Source organism: Spermophilus citellus (assembly GCF_964194105.1).
Source record: "Spermophilus citellus genome assembly, chromosome: 3".
In the NCBI taxonomy this organism is placed as follows: domain Eukaryota; kingdom Metazoa; phylum Chordata; class Mammalia; order Rodentia; family Sciuridae; genus Spermophilus; species Spermophilus citellus.
The window spans coordinates 22,722,590-22,750,011 of NC_138184.1; the positions used below are offsets into that span (position 1 = coordinate 22,722,590).

Below are 27,422 nucleotides of genomic sequence, written 5' to 3' on the forward strand. Positions count from 1 at the left end.
GAACCCAGCGCCCCGCACATGCCAGGCGAGCGTGCTATCACTTGAGCTACATCTCCATCCCTTGATCCTCTTAATCTGTACTCTCACCTTTAAGAAATTCTTTGAAAGTTCTGACTGTGAATGGTACAGTTTCCGGTTTTTAACACTGATAGAACTTTCCAAGGGGAGTAGGTAAAAAAGGGGACATAAAGTATTCGGATTCAGTTTTCCAATTTGAATTGGAATTTACCTCCATAGTTTTAGACCTTTTAATAGTAACTTAACATATATTCATTGCTGTCTTCAAATCCTCAGTCTCTTAGCTGGCCTCCATTTTTTGCTTTATCCCAGATATACTCCGCCCCCCCCAATATCTCTTTGATTATTAACCAAACCTGAGATAGAAGAGAACATGGAGATACAAACTAAAGGCATAAAGAATATTTTCATTGAGATGGTTACAGAAGACTTCTCCCGTATCAGAAATGACATAGATGTTCACATACAGGAGGCTTACAAGACCCCAAATGGACTTAGTTAAATAAGAAGTTTGCTGAGTCATACTGTAAGGGTCCGGTGAAATGTCGGAGGGAGAGACCACAAGAGACTGCTTCATGCAATTGGCAGGAGGGGATTTATTGATTCAGCATGCTGAGGCTCCAGGCTTACTCAGGAAGATAGAGCAGCCCAGAGCCCAGAGCAGAGGTCAAGCAGAGCTTAAGTACACTTTTTGGGGAGGGCGGGGGGGCTTTGCATACATCAGAACAAATCATCATGAGTCGCGGAAAATTGAACAACAACTCTCAGATGTGATTAGTACATTGATTGGCGGGAACAGGCTGGGCAGGGGTGATTGGTTACTCCTAAGTGGGGTACACATTCAAACTGATTGGTTTTAGGGCCTAAATAACTACGTGACAAACTACACAGAGTCCCAGGTTATTAGACAACCAGGGAGTCAGTGAGAATATTTACTGGGCAGTTCCAGTTTTGTCCTAACAGCTACAGGGATTACAGGTTTTGGGGGTAGCAGAGGAATTTTAACAATACCTGGTCTTTTACTTTTTAACCCAGGCCTTGTAGCTTACAAAACTTTATAATGCCCGGTCTTTTACACTTTAACTCAGGCTTTGCGGTTTAGAAAGAGCTTAGAAATTTTACCTTTACAATACCATGATCAAAATGCCTAATAGGGAAGATAAAGAAAGAATATTAAAAGCTGCAAGAACTAAATATCGGGTCACATTTAGAGGCAAACTAATAAGGCTCACTTCTGATTTCTCAACTCAGACCTTAAAATTAAGGAGGGCCCAAAATGAGATATTCCAAGCCCTAAAAGAAAAAAAGTGTCATCCAAGGATACTATGTCCAGCAAAACTTGATTTAAAATTTGAGGGTGAAATAAAAATTTTCCAATCACCAATTAGACTAAAAGAACTCATGAGCACTAAGCCAGCACTATAAGGAATACTCAAAGATAAATCACAAACACAGGAACTAAAAAACAATTCCCGAAGCTCCCAAACAAAAGAAGTTCAATAGAATGATTCACTAAATGAGAATCAAGACAGGATAAACTATAACAAAAGAAGAAAACCCATAATAGCAGGAAACCTCAAACACTTATCCATACTAATGCAAAATGTTAATGGTTTCAAACTCCCCAATTAAAAGACACAGATTAGCAGAATGCATCTATTTACAAGATGCATCCGTTTACAAGAGATTAATCTTATAGGCAATGACTTCACAGGCTGAAAGTAAGAGAATGGCAAAAAAAAAAAAAAAATACTCCAGTGCTATGGTTCAGGTAAAAGAAGCAGGAGTAGCTATTCTCATATCTGACAAAGCAGATTTCAAGCAAAGATTAATCAGAAGAGACACAGAAGTTCATTATATCCTAGTAAAGAGAACAATCCCAACAAGAAGATATAATAATAGTAAACATTTATGCCCCAAATTTCGAAGTCCCCAGTTACATGGAAAAAACACTCCATGACATTAAATCTCATATATATCCCCAAACAATAATATCTGATGATTTCAGTACACCCATATCACCAATTAGGTCATCAAATCATAAATATATTTCCAATCTATACCATACTATAAATCAAATGAACCTAATTGACACCTACAGAATACTCCACCTCTTTCCAGCTATGCATGGAACTTTTTCCAAAATAAATCATTCTAGACTACAAAGCAAATCTTAGCAAATACCCGCCTGTTGAGAGCCACAGCCAAGTCGGAATGGCCCCTGGCATTTTGCCAGAAGTAATGGTTGAGAGGCTAGCCATTAAGATGATAATTAAGCTAAGCTGTGTATAATTTCTGTAACTGGATGATGCTGGATTGAAACAGGCTGTGTATTCAATTGTATATAGACCCCTACTGTCCGGCAATAGGGCGGCTCAGGCAGTAGGGGAGGCTCCTGCTGCCTCAGGCACCCACTACTTTGGAGTTCCCCATTGAGTTCTTGCAGAGCCCAGTGGATGGTGAGAGAGTTCCGGTTGTTGTGTGGCGTCCCTGAGAGGGCCATTTGGGTGGCATTCACGGGAGTTCGGAAATAAAGTTTGTTCCTGCTTGAGTGGCTCGTGATTTTGTGCCCAGCCAGACTGCGGCACCCCCCCCCCCCAAAAAAAATCTATGTAATACCATGTGTCTTATCAAATCATAATGGAATGAAGCTAGAGTTCAAGAGCAAGAATAGAAACTTTAGAAACACCTGAAGGTTGAATGATATTCTAAAATGAAGAATGGATCAAAGAAGAGGGGAGAATAGAGATCAAAATCTTACAAATGAACAAGAACAGATATAACATCGAAATCTCTGGGACAATGTGAAAGCAGTTCTAAGAGGAAAATTTATAGCATCGAGTATCTACATTAAAAAAAAAAATCCCAAATAAATGATCTTATGCTCCATCCCAAGGCCTCAGAAAAAGAAAAAATGCCTCCAAGCTAGTAAAGGATAGGATCTGAACTGAAATCAATGAAATTGAGAATAAGAAAACAATACACAGGATCAATGTAATGAGGAGTTGGTTCTTTGAAAAGATAGACATCTGATAAACCCTTAGCCCAACTAACCAAAAGAAAAAATAAGAAAATGAAAATAAACAAGAGATGAAAAAGGAGATATCACTACAGACCCTTCTGAAATCCAGAGCAGTATCAGGACCTATTTTGAAAATTTATACTTCAACAAAATGGAAAATCTGGAAGACATTAACACATTTCTAGACACATTTCACCCACTCAAAATGAATCAGGAAGATAAAGAAGACCCAAACAGACCAATATCGAATAATGAAGTTGAAAGAGCAGTTAAAAGCCTCCCCCCAAATGAAAAACTCAGGACCTGATGGATTCTCAGCTGAGCTCTACCAGACCATTACAGAAGAACTAACACCACTCTTCTTGAATTATTCTACAAAATTGAAAGACAGTCCCAAATACTTTTTATGAAGCCATTATAACCCCACACCAGAGAAAGACATCAAGGAAAGTACAGACTGAGATGATATCATTGATGTTCATACATGCAAAAATTCTTAATAAAATATTAGCAAACCATTCAGAAACACTTCAAAAAGATAACTTACCATGATCATGTGGATTTCATTACAGGGATGCAAGGGTTAGTTCAACAGATGTAAATAAATAAATGTGATTTATAACTTAAACAGAAAATCATGTGATTGTCTCAATAGATGCAGAAAAGGCCTTTGACACAATCCAGCACCCATTCATGTTAAAAGCTCTGGAGAAGCTAGAGATCAAAGGAACTTGCCTCAACATTATGAAGGCCATTTATGTCAAACCCAAGGCTAACATCGTACTACATGGAGAAAAACTAAAAGTATTTCTTCTAAGTTCAGAAATGAGGGAAGGCTGTCCATTCTCATGGCTCCTATTCAAAACAGTCCTCAAAACCTGAGCCAGAGCAATCAGGCTCAAGATAAGCTTTCCTTTCTGTGACAAAACGTCTGAGATAGTCAACTTATGCGCAGGTCAGTATTTTGGCTCATAATTCTGAGGTTTCAGTCCATAATTGTTAGTCCATTGCTTTTGGGTCTGTAGGTACTGCCTCGTGGTGCTGCCCACTTCATGTCAACTAAGAAGCAAAGAGATAAGAAGGAGCTGGAGTCCCAGTATGTCTTTCAAGGGCATGTCCTTAAGTCACCCAACTTCTTTCCACTGGGTCTGACCCAGGAAAGGCCCCACCACTTTCCCATAGTGTATGTACTCAACTCCTGGGCCTTTGTGGGATGTTCAGAGTCTAGACTACAATACTCCCTGTGGGATTTGTACCTGCTTGTTTCCAATAATGAATTACTAGAGTATTAGTACCTCAGAGTTTCCATGGGAGTCTGTTATCAAACTTCCCGAGTTGTGAGTGTATATGAAAGAAAAGATGTCATTTTATTTTATTTTTTTTAGAAAGCAAATTTTATTTTATTTTTTTAAAGAGGGGGAGAGAGAGAATATTTCTTTTTTAGTTATCGGCGGACACAACATCTTTGTTTTGTATGTGGTGCTGAGGATCGAACCCGGGCCACACGCATGCCAGGCGAGCGCGCTACTGCTTGAGCCACATCCCCAGCCCCAAAAGATGTCATTTTAATGTATAGTTCTCTCATGAGAAGAGTGGAATATATTTTTGCTCGAGTCATTTGTATTCTGGGTATATTTCCTTTTAAAATTCTGTGTGCATTTTATTTTTCTTGCCTTTAGTCTTTTTCTAATTGAGAGATGTGTGTGTGTATATATACATTAAACTTTTGTGATATGAAATGTAAAACATTCCCCCAATTTATGAGCCTTCTGATATTTCTCCTGGAATTTTTTTTTCTATGCAGATTCATTTGTTTGTTTTTTAACCTTTTATATAATCCAGTAGTATAAATTTTAAGCAAACATACATCAAATATTAGAATTAAGAAAAGGGCCTAGGGAATAATAAAGACCAAGCAATTGCTATTGACAGAGAAAACCGTAAGGCCATTTCAACAGCTGTATTTACCTATTCATCTAATATTTATTGAGTACTTAATTCGTGTCAGAAACTGTGCCCAGAAGGGGAAAGATGTGATTATCGGAATCAGATTTAGTCCTTTAAAGTTTACAAGGATGATGAGTGTCATCAAGTAATCAAAAAATATGTATTAGAAATCTATAGTTGGGTAAGACTTTAATGCATTCTCTTCCATGATATAATGATATATAAGGATTTTATTTAGGGAAATGAGTGAAAATTGTAGGGAATTATGGCATATAGATGCAAATGTATTAGCAAGAAGTGGAGAGAAGAGCCATCTAAGTTAAGGTAATAGCCTGTTTCTGTGGGAAGTACTGAGTTTAAGAAACTAAAAGAAGGACATTGTGATTGAAGGATAGAAAAAGCATGATGAAGTGGAGAGGTAGTTGGGGGCCAGATTTTGTAGGCCTTGTAGGTAATAAGGAGTTTTGAGAGCTGTCATGTTAAGAATAATGAGATGCCATAGAAGGGTTTATAATAGGGGAGTTGCTGGATGGATGAGAATAGATTAGATGTAGTGTGTGTAGGGGCTAGATTGACAGAAACAAGCAGATAACCTACCTGGATGGCTATTGTGGTAGTCTAGGACAAGGGAATATGGTAGATTGCACTTGGCTAGAGAGTGGAGAATCTAAGGGTTTGAAGAACATTTCAAGATTGACTTGCTGGGTTTCTGGTTTCCTTTATAGGCTAAAGAACAATAGTCTAGAGTAGGATACCATAGCTGTAAGACAACCAGGTTTGGTGAGATAATGATGTTTATTTTGGTTGCATAGTATTTGAAGTGTAGTTGAGGCAAACAAAAGCAGATATCATGTCAGTAGTTGAATATATTGGCTTAGGTTTTAGCTCCAGATATGAATTGGAAGGTGTCTGTTAATATGGCAGGTAATTAAAGTGGATGGCTTGGGTCAAAAGGATAGAAAGAGGAAAGTAATGGCCTAGAAGTCATTTTTTAAAATAAACTTGAAGATTTAGGAGCACACACAGTGTGAAGGAACAACCAAAGAAGCTGGAGAAGAAAACTAGGAAAGTATGATGTCATGATGGATAGAGAAACAGGAGGCATGAGAACAGTATTCAATAACATTGACTTGTCACGACAAGTAAAGGCAGACTGATGCCTATTGGATTTGAGGTGACCTTAGAGAGTGATGGGAGTGAAAACCAGATAGAGCAGGATTGAGGAACAAATATCTAGAAGAGTGGAGGTAGTATTTATAGGTTTTCCTTTTAAGACACTTGGCAGAAGATGAGACAGAAGGGCAGTTGCTAGAAAACCATGAAAGGGTTAGCATAGATGGAAGAAGGGATAGATCCATTGTTGTGAAAGGAAGGGTTTCTGTATGTTTTCTTTGTGTGTTCGTACTTTGGAGGCACAACACTCAATCTCATATAACATGGAAGGTTGGTGGTTTGAAAAGAAGAAAATATTGAAAATAGACTTTGGGAATAAGATGACCAAGGTGACCACTTGAATCATTGATACCATTTGGGTCATTCAACAGTGGAGTTAACGCATTTATAGTTGAATACATTTACTCCATTAGTTTACTTCTCTGTAGAAAATAGATGGTTGGATGCATCCAGAGTTCATGTGGCTTTATGGGTACAAAGAAAATAAAGAGCAGCAAGAGTGTAGTCAAATAATAGATTGTGGGAGATAATTGGCTATGGTTTGGATATAGTTTTGGTGTTTTCCAAGGTTTCATGTGTTAATAATTCCTATTGTGAGGCATTAGAAGAGAAAACTTAATCTGATCACAGCGTTTAAAAGTGGGTCCTTTGGGAACTGATTAGAATTAGATTAATTTATTAGGGTTGAGCTCCCATGGTTGAGTCCTGATGTTTTATATGAAGAGGGAGAGACCACACATACACACACACACAGACACATACACGAGAGCTTTCTGTCTCTTGATGCATGATGGATGCTGTGTGGTGCCTCATGACTGCCAGCAGGAAGACCATCTACAGATGATTTGAGCCCTTAAATCTCCAAAACTGTGAGCTTTAAATACCCTATTCTTCATAAGTAGCTTGTCTCAGATATTTCATTATATTCATGAACAACTGACTAATCTGTAGTTCCAATCATGAAGAAAGTGAAGAAAAGCAAGGGCTAATGAATTGAGAAGAAATGTCAGATTAAATTTATAAAAGTTCCCAGGAAGTTGAGGAATGAATGGTCACAGTGGAAGTGCTTGATTTTAGCAAGTAGAAACGAGACCAGATACAGTCAGGGGGGGTTCTGCAAAAACCTATCTTGAAAAGTGATACACTTAAGTGCCATCTTTAATTTTGGAAAATCTGTCCAAATCTGACCATGGCAAAGCTTAGCAGAGAGATGTCAAGCAACCCATTTTGGGAAGCAAAACAAGAAGAAGTAGGGCTGTCCTTCTCCTTGGTTGGGCTGATGGAACAGGTCCCAACTAATTAAAAGGTTTTTGGAGTTACTGCCATTCTCTTAGAAGCTATGATCCATGATGATTCTTCAGGACTAGGAACTCCAAGACAGCTCCATTCAGTACATGACAACTTACATGACTGATGTTTTTATAGTCCATTTATCATAAAAGGGAATGAGGTCTTGCTCCTCTATGGTTATTCATTATCAGAAAGTTTTATGCTGCTATTTTCAAGTACTACTGATACCTTCCTAGTGATGCATCAATATTCTCTCATATTTTAACCAGTGCCTTACATTTGTTAGAGTGTGGCAAGAGCTATCTATAATCAGTGACTAGAACAGAGGATGCGAACTGATGCAGAATCTAGACTAACTTCCTGTGTGTTCACTTATGGGGTTATAAATAGTAATAAACAAAGGCAAATGCATGGATAAATCTATTGACAATCACATGAATTCTGTGTCAAGATATCAGTATGTCTATGTATCTGTATTATGTACAAAACCACCTCTTTCCAGTTTATAGTGGGAATTGAGAAGCAAAAGTTGAGTGGGATGCGTAAGAAAACAGAAATGGAGAGATGGATGACTGGGAAGTTGTTGCAAAGGGACTTTTTCCATGATGAAATCCATGAACTCATCATTTAGAGAGTTGCGGGGAATGGGAACTTGTGAAAATGACTGAGTTCATCAAACTCATTTGAGAAAAAGTGGGGAGGGCCTCAACCAGCAACAGCATCCTAAATATTTAAGGTCATGGTCTGTTTTAGCTTTTTCGCTGCTATGACTACCAGAACAACTATAGAGGAGGAAAAGTTTGAGGTCCATTGTGTTTTCAAAGGTCTTAGTCCATAGAAGCCTGGTTCCATTTCTCAGGGCTGGAGGTGAGGCTGAACATCATGGTGGGAGAGGGTGGTGGAGGGAAGCAGCTCATGTCATGTGATCAAAAGACAGACTCCACTTGCCAGATACAAATATATATACCAAAGCCACACCCTACCACTTCAGTTAATCCCATCAGAGACCAACTCTCCGATTAGGCTAAGGCTATAATCCAATCATTTCTCCTCCACACCTTGGATTGTCTCACATGTGAGCTTTCGGGGGGGGGGTTACCACATCTAAATCATGATTTATTGGATATGGAACATGAAAATTGCCAAAATAGTGAGGCCTGGGAAAATGGGCTGAAAAAAAAAAAGCCAGATATTGATAGGTTTCATCTTTCTCAAGGTAAATCCCTTTCAGATACTGGATGCAGGCAGGAAGAAATTGTTTCATCAAACCTAAAGTGATAGCCTCTAGGAAACACTAATCTCTTCTAAGGTAACTCTTCTCCAGGTGCTGGCCATGGGCCCCCAGCCCCCAAACTCAAATTCCTGAGTGCCCAGACTGACATGCTCACTAAATCACCTACAACCTATAAAAGCCCAGTCCCCTCCTTTGTTCAGTGGCTCGTTTTCCACCAGAAAAGGGGATCCATTCCTGTAGATGTAGTTCTGTTTCTGAATAAAAGCTGAAATGATCCATTGAAGTTTGCATCAGGCCCGGTCTGACACATGGTCCATTGTGTTTTCTAGTTCTGAGTTGGAAATATTTCATTCAGATACTGATGTGGTTTGCTGTGGTTAAAAGATATTATAAAACTAGTAGACATGTACAATCCAGATGTTTAGACAGTACCTGCTATCTATATAACCCAGTGTAAAATGAAACCTTTTTTTTTTGCATTTATGCATACAGTTCACTAAAAGAATAGGAATTCATATGAATTGCCTGGGGTTCCAATCAAATTTAATGCTGATGATCACCAAAAGTGCAGGTCAACTTGTGGTTATGTTTGGAATCTTTGGAACACAAAAAGCTCTTATGTGCAGACATCTTTGTTTGCCTTTCATTTATCATCTGGAGAATAATGTTTTCTTCCATTGACCAAAGGCAAATAAAATCAAGGCATTCTTTTGTAATACTCTAGGAGACAGATTGAAAGTTGCCCGATATTCTTTCTGCATAAACATTTTGAACTTTCTAAGGCAGAAATTGACTATCACTATTGTCTCTGCTTGAAAAATTGGTGAATCTAAATGTCCACATGATTGGGACCAGGTCCTCTGGAAACCCTTGCCTTGGCTGCGTTTTGGGACAGATGTTGGTAAATGTCTTATCATGAGAGGTGATCTGTGCCCTTTCCCATTTGTAGGCTGGTGATGTACATCGAGAGGGACAGCAGAAAGACCACTCCAGGCAAGGAGCAGCAAGGCAGTGGGGAATACCTCTCTAGATGCCTGGATCTTCTCATCCGTCACATGGTGCAGGAACTGCCAACAATCCTCTGTAAATTGTAGTCTTGACCTTAGGCCCTCTTGCTGCTTACCTTTCTGTGACTTAGCTTTTAGGCACTGTCTTGTCTGTTTTTACAGGAGAGTGCAACGACACTCTCCTTAAATGTAGTTTCAAGATTTATCTGTCTTTAATTATTTGGCATTAGTGATATTTTTGAGATGTGAGCAGGCTAAATGTTATATTGAGGTATTATCTAAGGTAATCTGGGAATTTTAGAAATAAACAGAAGGAAACATGTTAATTGCTTTAAATTGGACTTCTGTGATTATTTCAGGTAATTTCTCAAAAGTTATCCCTGCCTAAATCTGAAGAAAATAATTTTCTCTTAAGATTAGAGCCATAGCTGAGCACAGTGGCATGCCTATAGTCCTATCTACTCAGGAGGCTGAGGCAGGAGGATCACTCAAAGCCAGCCTCAGCAATTTAGCAAGACCCTAAGCAATTTAGTGAGAATTGTCTCTAAATAAAATATTTAAAAAGGGCTGGGGATGTGACTCAGTGGTAAAGTGCTCCTGGGTTGAATCCCTGCTTACCCCTCCAACCCCTAAAAAAAGATTAGAGGCATAAATTAAAATTGATAAAAGAACTTGAACATATATAGAATTTAAAAAACTGAAATGTCAAAATTTAATATTAAAGAATTTTGACAGTATTGGTTTAAGGTTCAATGTTTGAAGATGTCTTTGGTTTGAAAAACTATCCTTAAAGAGGTAAAAATATCTGATAATGATTTGTAAAGAATGTTTATTACAATTAAATCACTTTTTTATTTGAAGAAGTTTAAATAAGGAAAATGTACGTGTAGTTTAAATCCCTTTGCATGCTTTTCCAGCAGATGTAGCTATTAGCCAAAAGTGTTTAAAATATAGTTTGCTTCAAACTGTTTCGATAAAGTATACTTAAGAAATAGAAATTCAGAACTTCAAAATAATGAAAATATTTTCATGATCAACTGATAATAACTTTTTGCTCTTTACTAAAACATCAGGAGAGGTCCCCCCCCCCCCCCCCAGTTGGTAGCTGAGTTCAGGGAGGTTGTGGGAACTGATCTCTTTTTACTTCTATATCCTTTGGTTTTTAAAAGTCATGATCCACTATCTGTTCATTTAAAAATTTAAGGTAATTATTCCTGTTTATAAGAGAAATAAGCAATATAGATGAACTTTGGAAAATACAAAAAGATTTTCTAAAACCAGTGTGTAATAATTATTTGTAAATTCTATTTTTAATTCTAGATGAGAGATTGAGTTAACTGATAGCTTTTATGCAGAATATTACATTCGTCTCCAGTGGCCATGGTGTCTTCTAAACTCAGTACCTGTGAATAAAAAGAACACAGCTCATACCATTTAGACCCATTATTTGGAAATTAATTAGTAATCTAGCAATGACCATGGGCACCTCCACGTGTGATCCTTTAACCTCTGCGCCTGCTCTGGGATGCTTCACAGGTGACATTCTCAACGCCTTGGCTAATGTCTCTGGTCGTAAACACCCATCCACAGTTCAAGCAAAACAGCTGAAGATGTGCCTCCCCCTGATGCCTGTAGTACTTCACCTCGTCACTTCTCAGGTACTGTACCATCATTTTAGGGAAAAGATAATATAAATTGTCTCACTTCTTTGTAAACTGAAGCTGAGAAACATCAATTCAGAAAAACCATTTTTATTTGTGTCTTTCTTGAACAAAATCTGTTCATGGTTTTCGGGATTTAATCTGTGGAAACTCTCATCACACACAGGTATTTCGACCTCAAGTTGTAACAGAAGAGTTTCTTTTCAGTTATGGAACTATTCTTGTGAGTAGCACTTAAGTTTTTCATGTTCTTACTCAAAATGTCTTATCCTTCTGTTTGTGGAATTTGATGTCAATATGAGGTAATTTAAAAATTCTTGTGGCATTTATTTGTCTTCAGGGAAGTGACCTTTTTATATTTTTAATCTGTTGACTGTAATAAAATTTGACATTTGGAGAAAAATACATTCACTCCTGATAATGTATTTTGTTCAGAGATCACCCCAAATAGGGTAAGTTAGTCCTCAGAAATACTTTCATTGATTTTGGTATTAAACATCATGAACAAATTTAAAATAAAATGGTGAACATGGAATGCTAAGAATATGTACTCATTGTTATTCATGTAGGCTTACATTGTCCAATTGTGTTGGCATTTCTCCGAGTTAAACTCAGCTTAGTTTTTTCTTTAATTTTGATGTCATGACATAGGTAGAAATGAAAACTAAATCATTGTACTATCTTTTTGTTTAGGATATAGTTTTGAGTTATCTTTTCCCTTGTCTGTTGTAGTTACAGTGTGTATTGTTGAATAAAATGAGAAAGCTGTACACAAAGGAAAAGCCAAGGTACTTGTCAGATAGCATCTCCAGTCTGACTTTGATACTTGTAATAAACTGAACTGAGATTTTCAAAATGCCACAGAAGGATCTAGTTAAAATGAAGTAGGCATCTCAGCTTTATGGTTATTTTGGAATAAAGAAATTACTGCCACCCACAAGTGAGAATATGATTTTCTAAAGGTTCATCATATGGTGAAGTATGATGTTTTTAAGTACAAGTGTTGAATGGATATTACTGACAGGAAACAGTGGGTTCTGGCAATGCAGTAGAGGTCCTTTTGTGTTCAATTTCAAATCTTTATCATTGTAGTCCCTTGAAGCCCAAATTCTACAAAGTATGTGGTTTTGGTAGTTCACTGATGAATTTACAAATTATTAATTACAGTTGTCATCTGTAGACCACTATCTTTAACTTGCTTTTTATTGGCTCTTAAGTAGAATATGGGTACCATATTAGCACGATTATAATTCTAAGTATTTATAATCCTGTTGCACCAGCACATCACTGTCAAGAGTAGTTTTATTCTTTGTAGCTTATTTTGGCATCATGTTTGTTCAGGTACAATTATCCTGTGTTCTTTCTTCTTCCTTTAGTTCTTTTTTTCTGCCCACCGTACGTTCTCAAGGAATTAACAAGAGTCTAACTTAAAAGTCTTTATAGGCTTTCAGGTATTATACCTGTTCCTTGCAATACCGTGTCCAAAGAAAAGGGAGTTGGCCACCTTGAGGAAGGGAGGTGTGGGAGTACTCTTGAGTATTCTGTAGGGTCGTCTTAGTACTCACATTTAGAACCTGGAAAATAACTTTCCTTGTTCAAACATCTCATCGTGATTTTGAGAAAAAAATTTTAGCACTATTCCCTCCCCCTCCCATTGTAATCTCACCCAAATAAAGGGAATTTAGGGAAATGAAATGGAGATGGGTCTTTTGGCTCTGTTCAGGTCATTTTCCTTGTTTGAATCATGGCTAGTTCCAGAATTTTTAAAATTGTTTTTCTTATTGTATCTTGTTAGCTTTCCCTGTATTTTCACCTTTCTTATACTCAGTGTTGATGGCATTGATGAAATACTACTACAGAGAGTAAGTTATTGATGGAAATTCAGGACCTGGATTTATTTTTTCTTACACTTCTTGTGAACTTATTATGAACTCTTGAGAGTTGGACATTGCTTCTGTGACTTAATTCATAATATTTCAAGAAGTCATCAAAACTGTTACTCAAGTGATAATCCCCTATCCATGTCATAAGACAGGGCAACTCATCAGACACCCTACTAGAAGTAAAACCTCTGGAGTTTTCTGCCTTAAAATAATTCTTTTATAATTTTGATTAAGCAAAGAATTCCTAAACATATCTTAAAATTGGGAAGGGGGCATGGGAAGGGTATACAACTGTAAATGTTTTGTAACCCAGTACTCAGCCCAGTGGCTTGAAGCTTTCCATATCACAGTGTTTCTTTGGGGCTGGTGACATGAGGAGGTAGTCCATTCATGTTTGCATCCATCATCCATAGCATTGTACTTTGAAGGCCTTATTAGTCCATCTGGAGACAAAAAATATTTTTAATATTTTTAAAAATAAAAGTGGTAGTTACCATGTAGCAGGTATGTTATCATTTTATATTTTAAAAATGTGCCTTAATTTGAGGTCTTCATTCGTAGTGTACCTTAAGAGCTGTGTCCAACAGCAACAAGGTGTTGCCAAGCTGCTTCCATTGAAGCAGCTCTGCAGGAGATGCTGGCCTGAATGAAGTGGGCGTGGAACAAGCCATCAATGTCCATGTGATGTCCACTGTTTCAAGGGTCGTAAGGAGCAAGATAGAGAAGGCATTGGAATTGTGCTTCCCACGCTGGGTTCAGTTTGCATAAAGGCACCAGAGCACAGATTGCCTGTTTGACCTGAAGGCATTTATCTTTGGGTTTTGTTTTATTTTCATTTTTTTTGGCAGAAAAATTCTATACTAGTATATGGAAATATGACTATAGAAATTTGCATTTTGTAGACTGCCCCCCACCCTCAAGTGAAACAAGGTTTTGGTCTTCTTATATTTTAGATAGACTACTGTTTGGAAATGGTTTAGGAGGGTACTCTTAAACCAATATCAACTTTCAAAGACTCTCGGCTAAAGAGTACTACTTAGCGGTTAATTGCTGTTTTCACTTCTTATTGGTAGAAGTGAACAGTTATCATAACTGGCTGCTTCTTCAAGTTTTAGTAGTCAGATTTTTGGTGAGCTGCTGGGAGGAGTGTGCATACCATACTTGTTTTGGGCCTCCGTTGAACTGGGCTTGGAAATGGGAGATAATGACAGAAAATAGGGAACTCACCATGTATATTAACCTAATGTTCATTGAATTTCTTGGTTCTTTTGAAAACACGCTTGATTAACGAGCTAAAGAATAGGATTTTGTTGTATTTTCTTCAGTTCTGGCCTTATCAATTTATAAAAGTACATTATGTGTTAATTATGTATTTCTATCAAAAAAGGACACACTTTGTGACCTCTGTAGATTTTTTATTATCTGTGAATGTTAGTTTGGTAGCTTTTGGCTTCTGTTGTAGGTAAAGCAAAGATGGAACACTCTTTTATTTTTATTTTTTAATTTTATTTTGTTTTAAATTTTTTTAGTTGTAGATAGACACACACCTTTATTTATTTATTTTTATGTGGTGCTGAGGATCGAACCCAGGCAAGCACTCTACCACTGAGCCACAGCTTCAGCCCTCTTATATTTTTAAAAGCGGTAATACTGCTTGCATTATTCTCACCCTGAATACATGACTGTTTGTCTTAATTGAGCTCTCCCTCAGACTTGTACATCTAGTTTATTTTCTTAGTTTATATACTTTGACGCTCACCTTGATGACTGTTCATATCTTCTCTCCTTGAATCTCCAATGCCTCCTAACCCATTCTCTTACCTCATTATGTTCTGTTACACTAAGAATGAAGAAGTATATTAAAAAAAATTAAAATTGGTAAATTAATGAAATATCCAGTAGGAATACTTTTAATTAAATAGGGGAAGTATAAAGAAGTTATAAGAAACCCATAATATCATCATGTTGATAACCCTCATTGACACCGAAAAAAGAAAAAGAAAAAGAAATGTGTGCTTAGAAAATCCCAAGAGTACAGAAAAGGAAAAGTGGCAGCACACCTCCCATCTCGGGTTCTGAAAGAAACTGATGCCTGTCCTTTCTGTGACCTCCTTCTGGAAAATTAGTGTTCATGTCCCCAGCATCTGTATATTATCTACATATTCTTTCAAAGTGATTACATGAGAAGGATCATGGCATTGACAATGCTATGTGCCTGTCATCTGCAGTAAGACTTAGACCATTAAGTAGGTTTATTGTAGCCAAAGGTACCTCAAAATATTTTCTTTAGCATCAAATTCATATTTATTTACAAAAGTAATGTCCCATTTTGGAATTTCTTGAAACTATTTTAGCCAGATTATTATTATGAAAAGCTTATAATTATCGCCCTTTTAAAATTTATATTTTAGTCTGTTTTTTCTTTGTTTATTCATAGATAGAAAAGGAGAATTCAGAATATCTGGAATTTTCAGTTTTCATTTTCTAGATTGTGATTTTCTTTATAACCTGGAAAGTAAATACATCTTTAAGATTTTTTTTCTTGTTTTAAGAGTAATTTATGCTTATTCATTTAAAATATAAAGTGCAGCCTTGTTAGAGAAAATGTGGAAGATTATAGTGAAATATGAAAAAAATAAAATCACAACTCCACACCCAGAAATAACCACTGTTAATATGTTGTGTCCTTAATATTTTATTCATATGTATGCATTTGTTTATAGAAGAAATTATACCTATGACATATGTGATTGAGACTGTGTATATACACACAGTTTGTGTGTGTGTGTGTTTCTATTCTACTTTTTGAATTTAACATAAGTATTTTAATACTTATCCATATTTTTTTTAAAAATATTCTTTTTCTGAGCATTTTAATGGCTACATACTTTTCCATTTGTATCAAAGGGATGCAATTTGATTAAATGCCCAAACTAACAATACACTATTTAGGGATATGTGAATATGCAGAAAAATGTTTAAAAACATGAATGATATCAGTTGGGAGAGTGGGGGAGAACCAGGCAGGTGGGCTGGAAGAGCTCTTGCAAGGAATGGGGTGTCATTCTTTCTAATATCCCAGGTACTGAGAGTAAGTGTGGCATGTTGCTGGAAATCATTATGGATCAGTTGGATCATTCTTACCTTTTCAGTTGCTAATGAATGTATTCCAGCATTAAATCTCATGGATGATGATTTGTGTATTTAAAAATAATTATGGGCTGGGGTTGAAGCTCAGTGGTAGAGCATTTGCCCAGTACATCTGAGGCACTAGGTTAAATCCTCAGCACCACATAAAATAAATAAAGGTATTGTGTCCATCTTCAACTAAAAAATTTCTTTAAAAAAATATAGTTTATAACTTTTAGTATTAAAGTCATTTTTTAAAACTATGATTATAGTGTTCATAATATGTAGAGTGTATTTAATGTTTTTTAAGAGTTGTTTCATTAAAAATGGTAGATACAGTTTTAGGAGGAATATTAACTACCTAAATTTTTTTTCAAAGTTATTTTTAAATTTACATTTATTAAAAATTTTTATTTTCTATTTTTCAGAGTCATATTAAATCAATCGACTCGGGAGAAACTAACATAGATGGAGCCATAGGTGAGTAGACCATGCAACAGACAATGTTTGAGGCATTTCGATATTGAGATTTAGAAAGTAAACACCTTTACTAATAATGATTAAATGTGTTCCTAGGGCTGACAGCATCAGAAGAATTTATCAAGGTCACGTTGTCGGCTTTTGAAGCAATAATTCAATATCCTGTTTTGTTGAAAGATTATCGCTCTACGGTCAGTTTTTTCGACTTTTGAAAAAAGCTCTTTTTCATTTCCTTGGTAATTCTGTATAAAGGGACCTGCTTTCCATATTCTTAGCTCAGATGGGTTCCTCGTATGAAGTAACCATCTCGAAAAGCAGGATGGGTCTAGGAAATCTGTTCCTTTTGTTGTTGACTTTCATGCTCTTCTGGTTACATCTTTATTCCAGCCTCTTCTTCCTCCTTGCCTGATTATTTGTTGTAACCAAATATAAACCTTTGCAAGAGGGTTTCTCAACCTGGGCACTTGGGCATTTTGGGATGGACAGTTTGTTGTGGAACCACCCTGTGCATTGTAGGATGTTTAGCAGCCTCTGCTCACTCGGGGCAGTAGCTTTCACTCCATGGATCCTCCGATGTGACCACCACAAATGTCTCTAAATCCTGACCTACGTCCTCTCAGTGGCAAAATTGCTCCCATTTGAGAACCCCTTTATCCTTAGGGAAATCCTCAGGAGAGCTGGGTGCTGCTGACATGAGCAGAGGGAAGGAAGGCTTCCTCTGCCATTTATCAGAAAAGCACCCTGGGAAGACTAGCCAGCTAGTGTGCCGTGCAAGCAGCAATAGCAGTTGTTTCAGGGAGTGGCTGTTCTTGGAAGCTGCCTTGGAACAGAGACACGGTCTCATCCTCCCCTTCCTGTCCCCCACTCCTGCTCCTCCCACTGCAGCACTGGTGATTTGTACAGGGACCCAAACCCTAGTGACTGCTTTTGGATAATAGAGTATACCCTGGTTTTGCTGGGCAAAAGCCAGCAAAGGTTTTGATTTGAAAATATTTCTCAAATTGAAAAAACCCAATAGGCAAAATTTTAGAGAACAGTCACTTAAGTTAGGGACTGCCTGTAATGAGGATGAATGAAAGTACTGAACTTAGAAATTAGAATTGTACTGAAGAAATTATAAAGAAACATTTTTTGACCCCTTCATAGTCATATAGATGGCATTATAGGACTTAATTCTGGAATTTATTTCCTCACATTATCCTTTCATATCCCCCCCAATCCCAGCCCTCCCTTTTTGCATTGAATGCTTCATTTAAACAGTGCCTTCCTTGGCTTGTGACATCTTAGAATTAGTTCATTTCTGATTTGGGCTTATAGTATATGCATATTGAAAATCAAGATTTTAAAAATGTAGCTTAGAATGCTAGAAAAGGAGTCTGTATTTTGCTTTCTTAATTAGGAATTATTGTTAAAATCAGTGGAAGAATGTTATTTTGGAATTTTAGTTGCTGATTTTCATACAGTTATTATCAAATAGTATTTAGAAGAATGTTTTAACTCTTCAAATATTGTAATGTGAATATGGTAATACCACTAACTTTCCAGGCTTCAAAAGTGAACTGTGTGTGTGTGTGTGTGTGTGTGTGTGTGTGTGTGTGTTTGGTACTGGGGATTGAACTCGGGCACTCGATGACCAAGCCACATCCCCAGCCCTATTTTGTATTTTATTTAGAGACAGGGTCTCACTGAGTTGCTTAGGGCCTCGCTTTTGCTGAAGCTGGCTTTGTACTAGTGATCCTCCTGCCACAGCCTCCTGAGCCACTGGGATTATAGGGCTGCGCCACTGCACCGGGCAAAGTGAACAGTGTGTGTGTTTCTTATGTTCAGTAAGTTTATCACAACTCCTTCATGAAGTTTGTTCTTTCTTTTATAGTTTTTAATTCAACATTTTTTCTTAAAATTTTATCCTTTTGCATATTAAAGAATTTTCCTTAACATTTTAACAAGATAGTATGTACTTTAGTGGTGGTTACAGTGAGGTCAAGGGTGGTGATGATTTGAAGTATCAAGTGTTTCTGTATCTGATTTTAAGGCTTGTTTTGATGTGTTTGAACTCACTGTGTTAGAGAAAGTTGTTAAAAGATCATCAGTAAATGCCAGCACCGTAATTTTTTTTTTTTTTTTTTTTGTACTGGGGATTGAAACCAAGGGTGCTTAACCACCGAGTTGCATCCCAGCCCTTTTTATTTTGTGTTTTGACACAGAGCCTCACTAAATTTCTGAGGCTGACTTTGAACTCCTGTTCCTTCTGCCTCAGCCTCCTGAGCACTGGGATTACAGGCATGCACCATGGCACCTGGCTGTAATCTTTACTCTCCATTTTACTTCTTATTTTAGCTCTAGGAAGGAAGTGTGGAATCATGGCAAATATGAAACATATAAAGTTCAATGAATTTTTTTAACTCTCTTTTTGGGGGGTGTGATTTAAGTTAAAGCTGAGGATCAAATTTTATTATATTCACATTTAATATCTAACTGCTCTGAGTGATCCTTCAGTATTAATTGATTGCCTTTCCTTACTAAGGACTACTTCAGGCACAGGGCAAGGATAGAAATGAAACAAAGTAGTAATCCCTATAGAACCTATAAGTAGAGAGAGAGATGATAAATATTCAAATAAATTTTAATACACCAAGTGGTAGGATGTCCTATGAAGGAAACATGAAAGTGTAAGTGGGTGAGTTAAGTGATTTTTATAAGTAGTTATTTTTCTCTTCAATAATGGATGTTTGGATAGACAAGTGATAAATCTGGGGGAAGAAGTTTCTAGGCAGAGGCAGTAGCAAGTATAAAAATACTCAGGAGGAGCTGTGCCCAAGGACTAGTAACTTGGTTGATGATTCAGCTGGGCTAGAGCAGCCTTCTAGAAGATGAGAGCAGACCAGTGGGGCTGGGAGAAGTAATATGTTGCTTAAGGAACTTGGCCATGGTAACAGTTTTGGAGATTAATGATTATTGATCTTGGTTCTTGAACAGTCCCATTGCTATTTCACAAAGATTTCAGGTGTGGTTTTGAGAAGTAGGAGTAACAATTTCCTGTGGTTTCAGGTTAAATTTTTGATTGGTGTATAGTATAGTTCCATAGTATGAATGTGTGTATACAAACATGTTAAAATATCCTTGCTACTCTGGATAGGCATTATGTTTCTTCTAGTTTTGGGAACTTATCCATGGTATTTCGTGAATATTGTTATGTATTTTGGTGTACTTACGCACATGTTATTTCTAGGATACATACTCAGTGGTTATGGGGTACATGTGAACTCAGTTCTCCCTATGGGTGGTCATTCACTTTCAGCAGCATAGTACCTGGTGCTTGTCATCCTGCCTAACGCTGGTTATTTCAGACTTTTTAACAGATCTGTATAGTATTATTTCACCATAGCTTTAATTTTTTTTCAGGACTTAATGAAGCCTTTTAACATATTTAGTGACCATTTGGATAAACGTTAGTGAAGTATTCATCCAAGTATTCTCTTGAGTTGTCCTTTTATCATGAAATCCTTTATACTTTCTGTCCCCTGATGATAATTATACTAATATCATACTAGACCTCTGAAGATTATTGCTTTTGTCAGGTTTTGTAAGGGGGGGAAAAAGGGACATGACAGGGCTGAGGTTGTGGCTCAGTGGTAGTGCGCTTGCCTCGTATGTGTGAGGCACTGGGTTTGATTCTTAGCACCACATATAAATAAATAAACTAAAGATCCACCAACAATTATAATTTAAAAAATATTAAAAAATAGACATGGCAGCGGAAGGGAAGGGACTTGGGAGACTGGGATGAGGAATAAGAGAGGGCAGTGGAATGAATACAATCGGAGGATGTTATGTGTGTGAAACTGTCACCATGAAACTCATTTTATTGTACGATTAATATGTGCTAATAATTATGATAAAAAATAGGGGTGTGTCCCCTCTTTTTATATCCTTTAAGAGTGGGAATTGTTTCATTCTCTAATATTGCTAGCATTTTCCTGTGAAGCTATTAAGACATTTGTTTTAAGGGAAGAAGAGGGTCATCTTTATAGAATAGTTTTCTCTTAATGCAATTTTTTTTCTCTATTTAGTTTTTTAAAGTATTTTTAAATTGTCAATGGACCTTTTATTTTATTTATTCATTTATATGCGGCACTGAGGATCGAAACCAGGGCCTCTCACATGCCAGGCAAGTGCTCTACCACTGAGCCACAACTCTAGCCCCTCTATTTAATTTTGTTTCTCTGTTTTTTAATATGGTTTTAAAAGTTTATTGGCATGAAGAGATTCATATTTTCTTCCTGCCTTTAGTGGCAGTGTGATCTAGTATCACGTGTTTTTTAATATATATATATTTTTTTCCCTGAACAAGCTAACTAGAGTTTTGTTAGCTTTATTAACTTTATCCAAGAGCCACTTTTCAGTTTTGCCAGTCTCCTCTTATGTTTCTATTTCTGCTCTAATAATCCTTATTTCTTTAGGTCTTTTATTCATTATTTTCCTGATAAATATTTAGATTATTTGTTTTCAATTGCATTAAAGATAGTTTTTTTGGATGAATATAATAAAATTTTATTGATTAAAATATCAACTGTAGGCATTATTTATGGAGTGCTTGTTATTTCCAAGCCACTATATTAAATTAAGGCAGGGACTGCTTAAGGGTAAGGAAATCGATCACTTGCAGTCAGTGATAGAGCCTGGCTCAAGAGTCCATTCTCTAGTTAAAGTTACAGCATGCTCAAATTCTCCCCTCCTCCACAACTCTCATTTTTCTTCAGTTACAGTTCCAAACTCTTTGCTTCTCAACATACTAGACAGATTTTCATAACTAATTAGCACAAACCACTTCCTTCTCCCACTCATAATTTTTTAAAAAATGTTTTTAGTTGTCAAGGGACCTTTAACCTTTTTATTTATTTATTTATTTAATGCAGTGCTGAGAATTGAATGCAGTGCCTCACACATGCTAGCCAAGTTCTCCACCACTGACCTACAACCCCAGCACCCCACAGCCCCATTTCTTTTTTATTTTGTAATTCTATAATAGCTATCTTCTTGTTAAATATTCTTTTTATTTATTTTTTCTTCTAATTTGTTATATATGACAGCAGAATGCAGTACAATTCATGTTACACATATAGAGCAAAAATTTTTATATCTCTGGTTGTACACAAAACATATTCACACCATTCGTGCCTTCATACATGTACTTAGGGTAATGATGTACATATCATGTCACCAAAAGATGGTTTCTTTTTAAATACTGTTCTTGCAGCATCTCATAAGCTTTGATATAGAATTTTTGTCATCTTTTGGTTAAGATATTTTCTAAAAAATTTTTTTTCCTTGACTCATGGTGGGTTTGCATATAAAATATACTTATTTTAAAATTTCCAAGTATATGGGTGCTTTATAGTTATTTCTATATTGATTTCTATCTTAATTATTTTGAAGTTTGGAAATATACTCTGTGGTTTCAATTTGTTTGTATTTTTAAAGACGTTATAGCCCATCCTATTTTTTTGTAGATATTTTGTATGAGAAGAATGGGTACTTTACAGGTATTCAGTGCAATATTCAATATATGGCTATTAGGTTATATTTATTGATTATCTTGTTTAAATCCTTCCTCTCTGTGTTTTCAGATTGTTGTCACTGTGGATAAAATATCTGAAACAACTTAGATAAGGAAAGATTCAACTCCTAGTTTCAGAGGTTTCAGTGTGTGGTCAGCTGGCTCCATTGCTGTGAGGCTGAGATGGGACAGAAACTTCCTGACAGAGGGTACAGTGGAGGAAAGCTCCTCACCTCACACAGCCAGAAAGCAGAGAGGGCACAAGGGAGGAAGGGTCTAGGATGAAATATACCCTTTAAGGCACATCCCCAGTGACCCCACCTCCTACAATTTCCACCACCTTCTAATAGCACCATCAACTAGAGACCAAAGCTAGAGAATATCAACTAGAGAATATTCCAGATGCAAACTCTAACACTCTCCTTACTAATATGTTGATCTGCTTATATTATAAACTTTTAAGAGAAGTGTGTATAAATCTCATTACTATTATTTCTTATAGTTGTGAAAGATTTTGTTTTATATATTTTGAAGCCACATTAATTGTATACAAATATGCAATTATGTCATCTTTTATAGTTGCAAATGACTTCCTTGATCTCTACTGATGTATTTTGTCATAAGTCTATTTTGTCCCATCCTAATATAAACATACAAGCTTTCTTTTGGTTAATATTTGTTTGATAATTCCTGTGTCATTTTACTTCCAGCATTTCTTTATTTTTATATCTATATACATTATATATAATTTTTAAAAAGTTAATTCGTATAAATGTTGACTTATAACTGAGCATATACTCCATTTACATGGTGTGATTATTAATATATTTGGATTAATTCTATTGTCTTCTTTCACACTTTTGCCATAAATGTTTTCTTTTGTCCCACCTCTACTTTCTAGTCCTATTTATGTTTCCCGCCCCCCATGTAAGGTGGTATTTATACACTGTTATTTTACCTCTTACCCTAAAATTAATATCATGTATGTGAACTTATTAAAACTTGAAACTTATTTTCCTTAATTAATACAGCTCAACCTATTTACCTCCATTTAGTTCCCTCATGATACTTATGTTATTGTTGCATTTCCAAGTTTGTTTCAAACACTCTCAACAAACCTTAACATCGCCACTTTAATAGGAAGCTCATTTATTCTTGCTACTTCCTTTGTTGTTCATTCTCACTTTGTCTTTTTTTGACTGAAATATACCCTTTACCATTTTTTTTAAACCTTAGGTGAGTTGCTGCCAAACTGTCTGATGAAGTCATTATTTCTTGAGGGATATTTTTTTCTGAGTTTGCAGTTATTTTTGCCATAATTGTTAAGCATTGCACAGATACTACTTTATAATCTTCTGATTTGGACTGTTGTTGGAGAGGATCAGCTGTAGTCTTCAGGCTTTTTTTCTGAAGGAATCTTTGTCTCCTTGGTCTCATTCTAAAACTCTTCTTTTGGTGGGAGGTATCTTTGGTGTTCTGTAGATTGACTGTGTTGTAACTAAATGTGAATTTCTTTTAAAAATTTATTCTGAGATTTTCTGTGCCTTCAGACTCTGTGGATTGTCCTTTTTCATCAGTCTGGAAAGTTCTCTGCCATTAAGTCAGCTTATTCCCTCTTTTGTTCCATTTTCAGCAATTTAGATCATGTGTACGTTAAACATTCTCTATTTTCTAAGTTTCTGTCTTTCTGCGTATTTCATCCTCTCTTTCAGTGGTATATTCTAAATGACTTTATTGGTTCTCTTTCTGTGTTCAAGTATAGCCATTCAGATTTTAATTTTGGTTATTTTTCACTTGCAGTTCTGTCATTTCTAGAAATTCTGCTTGTCTTTTTTTCTTTTCGAATGTTTACTGCTTTTTATAATTTCCTGTTCCCTATAGATATTCTCTTTGTGATTTATTTATTTACACTTTAAAAATGTAGGTTTCCTATACAGCATGTCTGATAATTCCCATGGAATAAGATAGCAAAATTCTTCTGTAGTCTGTGGTGTCTGTTACATCTTGTTTATGCCCAAATCATTATATTTATATGGTGGTTTGATGGTTCACTCCTTGCTGCTCATTGTCCTTGACATCCATTTGTGGGCATTCCCTGAAACCTAGTGTGGGCATTCATTCCTCCAGAGAGTTTCCTTCCGCCAGCCATCTAAGTGTTCTACCAGTTGGGACCTTGCCTCACACTCAGGTTATCTGAGTATACAAATTCCTGAGAGTCCAGGTCTGAGACCATGATTCCCTAGGACACACTTTTGTTCTGGAGCACGAGTGTGTTCAGAGGTTGGTCCCTCATTTTGAGAGCTGAGTCCTCTCTCAGCAGGTACCCACTCAAAAAGCTCCTATCCTGGGAGGAACTGACCCCACGGCAGCCCTGTGTTGGTAGTGTTGGCAACTACCTCCTGGCACCATCTGGCTAGGCTCTGCTTAAGCTTTTGTCCAGAAATTGGCCTGAAAATTCCCCCACTGTTTTTGACACCTTAACTATTTTTAGGAGTTTGGTTTTTTATATTTTATCTGGCACTCTTCATTGTCTGCAGTGAGTGTTAATCCAAGTAACCACACCCATCATACCTAGAAACCCTGTTTGACGTGGTGATTTTCACAGCAATGAATTTTAAGTCTACGATTGAGACATTATTTGCTGAGATGTTGCTATTGATTCCTTTGCTTAATGAACAGTAACCTCATGGCTAATTTGTTAAGATCCAGTGTTTATAAATATCTGAATTGCATTTAAATAGAAATTTAATTAGTTTATTTTCTACTCATGAAATGCAAGCATACTAATTATTGAAACTGCAACCTCTAGTATGATAAAAAGTTATCATTACAATTTACAGCCTCATAAAAATATTTTTTAATGCCATAACTCATGGGACATCTTCTAATTATCTCTTTTTGAGCATGACTGGAATATATGAAGATCCACACCCCAAGGAGCCTAACATTGTTTGAAATTTGAGCACACACTGTCTTCAAGGTTCCTGATCAATACTGTATTATATGGAAGTGGCTGAATGCATTTAACTCTTCCTGAGCACAAGTGTCTTAACTGAGATTTTTCTGAATTTCTAGACCATTTAGTGTCTCAGAGTTGGAAGTCACTAGTCTGGCCTACAGAGTAGTCAGTAAACTATAGGAATTTTATTTGTACATAGAATTTGTTTCCACTTACAGTGCTTTCAAAAAACATTAAATAGCAAAGAAATAAAGGCTTCTTTATTGGAAAAGTCTAATGATATAATTTGCCTAAGATGCAGTTCTATTTGACATTAAAAACCAAGCTAAACCTTATTATATAGCATTAATTTTTTTAAAACTAAAGGGTGGAGGTTAATATTGAGTCATTTAAGCTTATTATTTGAGTTCATAGTATTGATGGGGATGTAGAAAAAACATAACTCTCAGAAACTGGTGGTCAGAGTATAAATTGGTACAATCAGCTTGGAAAACTGTTTGGAAGAAGCTGATCATGTGTATATACTATGACTTATTAATTCAGTAGTTTCACTTCTAAATATGCATTTAACAGAAATGTGAACTTAGCTTCACCAAAATATGTATGCAGGAATGTTTAGCTCCAAAACTGGAAACTATCAAAGTGCCTATCACCAGTCTATAAAGAAATATGTTATGGGACAGTTATAAGGTGGAATACTATACAGAAGAAAAAATGAATGATTCTATAGTTACTCTTACCAATATGTATAAATCGCACCAACTTAATATGGGACTAAAATTGTACAAAATTTAAAAACAGCCAAAAATTTGTTACAGGTCAGTATAGTGGTTACCCTCCAGTGGTCACTGTTTAGGCAGTGACTGGAAGAGGTTACAAAAGGGTTTGTGATACCCTGTTTCTTCATCTGGGTGCTACTTACTTCAGTGTGTTCATATTGTGAAGATTAACTGCATGTTAGTATCTTATATTTGAATTTAAAAATTTTCATAAATATAAAAAGTGTTATTTAGAACTTGGTGAATGTGAGCTATATATTCACATGTATATTTAATTTTTTTTTCTTTTGCGAAGTTATTTAGTATGAATACACATCTTCACTATCTTTCATTGGTATGAACTCATGTCAGTATTAGTTTCCTATTGTTGCTATAACAAATAACAAATTTAATGACTTTAAATCACCCAAATTTATTATCTTTCAGGTCTAGAGGTCAGAGCCTGAAATGAATCTTTGGGGCTAAAATCAAATTGTCAGTATAGCTATGTTCTTTCTGGATATTTTAAGGCAAGAATCCATTTCATTCCCTTTCCAGCTTCTAGAGGCCACCTGTATTCTTTGGTTCTTGACTTCTTCCATCTTCAAGCCAGCAGAGTAGCATCTTCACATCTCCGTCTCTACCTCTGCTTTCAGTGTTAAATCCTCTCTGATTCTGACTTTTCTAGACCTCCTTACAAGGATTCTAATAAGGATAATCTAAGATAATCTCCCTCTTAAGATCCTTAACTTAAATCTGCAAAGTCCCAGTTGCCATGTAAAGTAACAAATCAAAATGTTCTGGGGATTTGGATGTGGGTCTCTTTTGGAGGGGGCAACATTTTGTCTACCACTCTTTCCTGTATTTATCAGTGGCTTCATTATTGTTTAAATTATTTTGGTGCTGAAATTCACAAGATTTGATCAGTGTAAGTCCATTTGAATTGACTTCTGTGTCCTTGTGACACTGCCTTTTTTTTTTTCTTAGCATTTCCTTACTTTCTGGCACAATAAGATACTGTGGCCTCAATTTATTATTCCATCCTGGCCTTAGAATTAATCATTTCTCTGAGGAGCTCTGGTTTCTTTTAGTGGGAAAGAACATTACAGACTAAGATCGGGACACAAAGTGTGCTCTGGTCTGTTTCTTGGAATGTCTTAGCTCCTAGACTTTTCCAAGAAATGGAGCTAAGAAATATATGTGTGTATAAAATGCTATTATTGGTAATGCTTTCAATTTTAGATGTACTTCCCCTCTTGTTGATTTTAATGTTTTAAAACATGTAGAACATTGACAAGGTTTGA

General features: G+C 36.3%; 1 protein-coding gene across 1 annotated transcript in view; it reads left to right on the forward strand.

Moving 5' to 3' along the window:
• The window catches only part of ULK4 (unc-51 like kinase 4), a 536,768-nt gene that overhangs the window by 164,330 nt on the left and 345,016 nt on the right, over positions 1–27,422 (forward strand). Inside the window, exons 23-27 of the mRNA XM_081284376.1 lie at positions 9,634–9,767; positions 11,228–11,349; positions 11,519–11,575; positions 16,793–16,844; positions 16,941–17,035. Coding sequence (XP_081140502.1) covers positions 9,634–9,767; positions 11,228–11,349; positions 11,519–11,575; positions 16,793–16,844; positions 16,941–17,035 — 460 coding nt within the window. The remainder of the gene's footprint in view (positions 1–9,633; positions 9,768–11,227; positions 11,350–11,518; positions 11,576–16,792; positions 16,845–16,940; positions 17,036–27,422) is intronic.